The 2,368-nt window shown below is 55.9% G+C and overlaps 1 protein-coding gene across 3 annotated transcripts in view; it reads left to right on the top strand.

Annotated features, from left to right (window-relative positions):
- CPT1C (carnitine palmitoyltransferase 1C) overlaps positions 1 to 2,368 on the top strand; it is a 21,860-nt gene that overhangs the window by 7,327 nt on the left and 12,165 nt on the right. For all 3 annotated transcript variants that reach the window (XM_011946357.1, XM_011946358.1, XM_011946356.1), the window contains 3 exons: positions 1,416 to 1,587; positions 1,845 to 1,946; positions 2,025 to 2,162. In XM_011946357.1, the coding sequence (XP_011801747.1) occupies positions 1,416 to 1,587; positions 1,845 to 1,946; positions 2,025 to 2,162 (412 nt within the window). The remainder of the gene's footprint in view (positions 1 to 1,415; positions 1,588 to 1,844; positions 1,947 to 2,024; positions 2,163 to 2,368) is intronic.

Here is a 2,368-nt window from a genome sequence, read left to right as displayed (position 1 = left end):
GCTCCTGTAATCCCAGCTACTCGGGAGGCTGAGGCAGGAGAATTGCTTGAACCCGGGAGGCAGAGGTTGCAGTGAGGTGAGATCATGCCACTGCACTCCAGCCTGGGCGACAGAGTGAGACTCTGTCTCAATTTAAAAAAAAAAAATCATGCCTGTCACATAGTCAGTACACTGCCAGGAGTTCCTCTTGGGAGTGGCTGCATTATTTTTATTGTGTTATTGTCATCTTCAGGAAGGGTTTGAAAACCGGGTGCAGGTGAAATGTCAGGTCTAGTTCTTTGATGAGTCCTCCTGGGGAAGAAGGTCCACATTTTGTGCAGATGGCTTCAAAGAACAGACCCAGGACCAGATGTAGACATTTCCAAGAGGGATGCCGGGCACAGTGGCTCACACTTGTAATCCCAGCACTTCGGAAGGCTGAGGCAGGAGGCATGAGCTCAGAAGTTTGAGACCAGCCTGGGCAACATAGTGAGACTCCCGTCTCTAACCCCCCCCCAAAAAAAATTCCCAGAACGCTAGATTTACCCAGTCTATAGAGGGAAAGTCATTTGACCCAAGTCCTCCAGGTGACATTTGCAAACTTTGCAAACAAAGGTGCTGATTTAATGTAGCTTTAGACCAGCTTTTCCTAAATTTAAGCTGGCATTGGTATCACCTGGATGGGTTGTTAAAACGCTGATTACAGCCAGGCACAGTGGCTGACATCTGTAATCCCAGCACTTTGGGAGGCCAAGGTGGACGGATCACCTAAGGTCAGGAGTTCGAGACCAGCCTGACCAACGTGGTGAAACCCTGTCTCTACTAAAAATGCAAAAAATTAGCTGGGCATGGTGGCGGGCGCCTGTAATCCCAGTACGTGAGGCTGAGGTAGGAGAATTGCTTGAACCCAGGAGACAGAGGTTGCAGTGAGCCAAGATCGTGCCATCGCACTCCAGCCTGGGCGACAGAGTGAGACTCCATCTCAAAATCAAAACAAAACAAACAACAACAACAAAAAGAACGCTGATTGCTGGACCCCACCCCGAGAGATTCTGGCTGGTTAGGTCTCAAAGGGGCCGGGAATATGTATTTCCAGCAAGCTCCCAGGCGGTGCTCCCAGGAGCCACAGTTTCAGAACTATTGCCTTAGAGTAGTGGTAGCTGGGAGGAAAAAGTGTCCCCTCAATAGAAATAATGGCTGTCATTTATTAAGCACCTACCAATTTCCATGGAAAGTGACTTTGGAAGCTTGGTGCTGCCACAGTGGGAGGGGGCTGGAGGGGGTGACAGAGCTCACACCTACTAAAATGACAAAAATGGGTTTCTCTGACAGCCAAAAGATCAGTGCAGGGGCTGGAGGGGGCTGGAGGGGGCTGGAAAGGAGGGAGATTCTGAGGCCAGGTGACCTAGGCCCAGCCTCTGTTTCTCTCCCTGCAGGGGCGGACAGCACCACGGGCTCAGGGGGGTCCTGGCAGCTGCGCTGTTTGCCTCCTGTTTGTGGGGAGCCCTGATCTTCACACTGCACGTGGCCCTGAGGCTGCTTCTGTCCTACCACGGCTGGCTTCTTGAGCCCCACGGAACCATGTCCTCCCCCACCAAGACCTGGCTGGTATGGGAGGGGCATACCCCTACTCCAGCTCTCCTGGGACCCACTTCTTTGTCCCCCTCTCTCTGGATCTCTATCCCCTCCTCTCTGGGTCTCTGTCCCCTGTCTCTGGGTCTCTGTCCTTTTCTCTCTCGGGGTCTCTGATGCTCTTAAGTCTCTGTGTCCTTCTCTTTGGGTTTCTGTCCCACTGTCGACCCCTGCCCCCCTCAACTCTCTGGTCCCGGTGAGGGGTTAATGACCCCCTAACTCCTCCTCCCCAGGCCCTGGTCCGCATCTTCTCCGGCCGTCACCCGATGCTGTTCAGTTACCAGCGCTCCCTGCCGCGCCAGCCCGTGCCCTCTGTGCAGGACACCGTGCGCAAGGTGGGCCTGGGAGCGCGCAGATGGGCCGGGGTGGCCGGGGCGGGCCACGGGCATGACCTGCCGTCTTCTCCCCTTTAGTACCTGGAGTCGGTCCGGCCCGTCCTCTCCGACGAGGACTTCGACTGGACCGTGGTCCTGGCGCAGGAATTCCTGAGGCTGCAGGCGTCGCTGCTGCAGTGGTACCTGAGGCTCAAGTCCTGGTGGGCGTCCAATTATGTGAGTCCCGCCACTGCCACCAAGGCCCCACCTGAAAGGCTAAGTTTGTGAGCTCTCCCTGCTAAACCTGCGAGTTCTACACGCCCCGCCCCACGACACGCCCACAACCCACACGCCCCCTGCCGCGATTGGAGCCTGGTCCCGGGCCTGCATCCTGGGCCCCGGCCCCCAAGGGCCAATACACTGAGCCCCGCTCACATACATCT

This window comes from Colobus angolensis, unplaced genomic scaffold (genome assembly GCF_000951035.1).
Source record: "Colobus angolensis palliatus isolate OR3802 unplaced genomic scaffold, Cang.pa_1.0 Scaffold25, whole genome shotgun sequence".
Lineage (NCBI taxonomy): Eukaryota > Metazoa > Chordata > Mammalia > Primates > Cercopithecidae > Colobus > Colobus angolensis.
The sequence above is the reverse complement of the archived record's forward strand: the minus strand, read 5'-3'. Positions and strand labels throughout refer to the sequence as shown.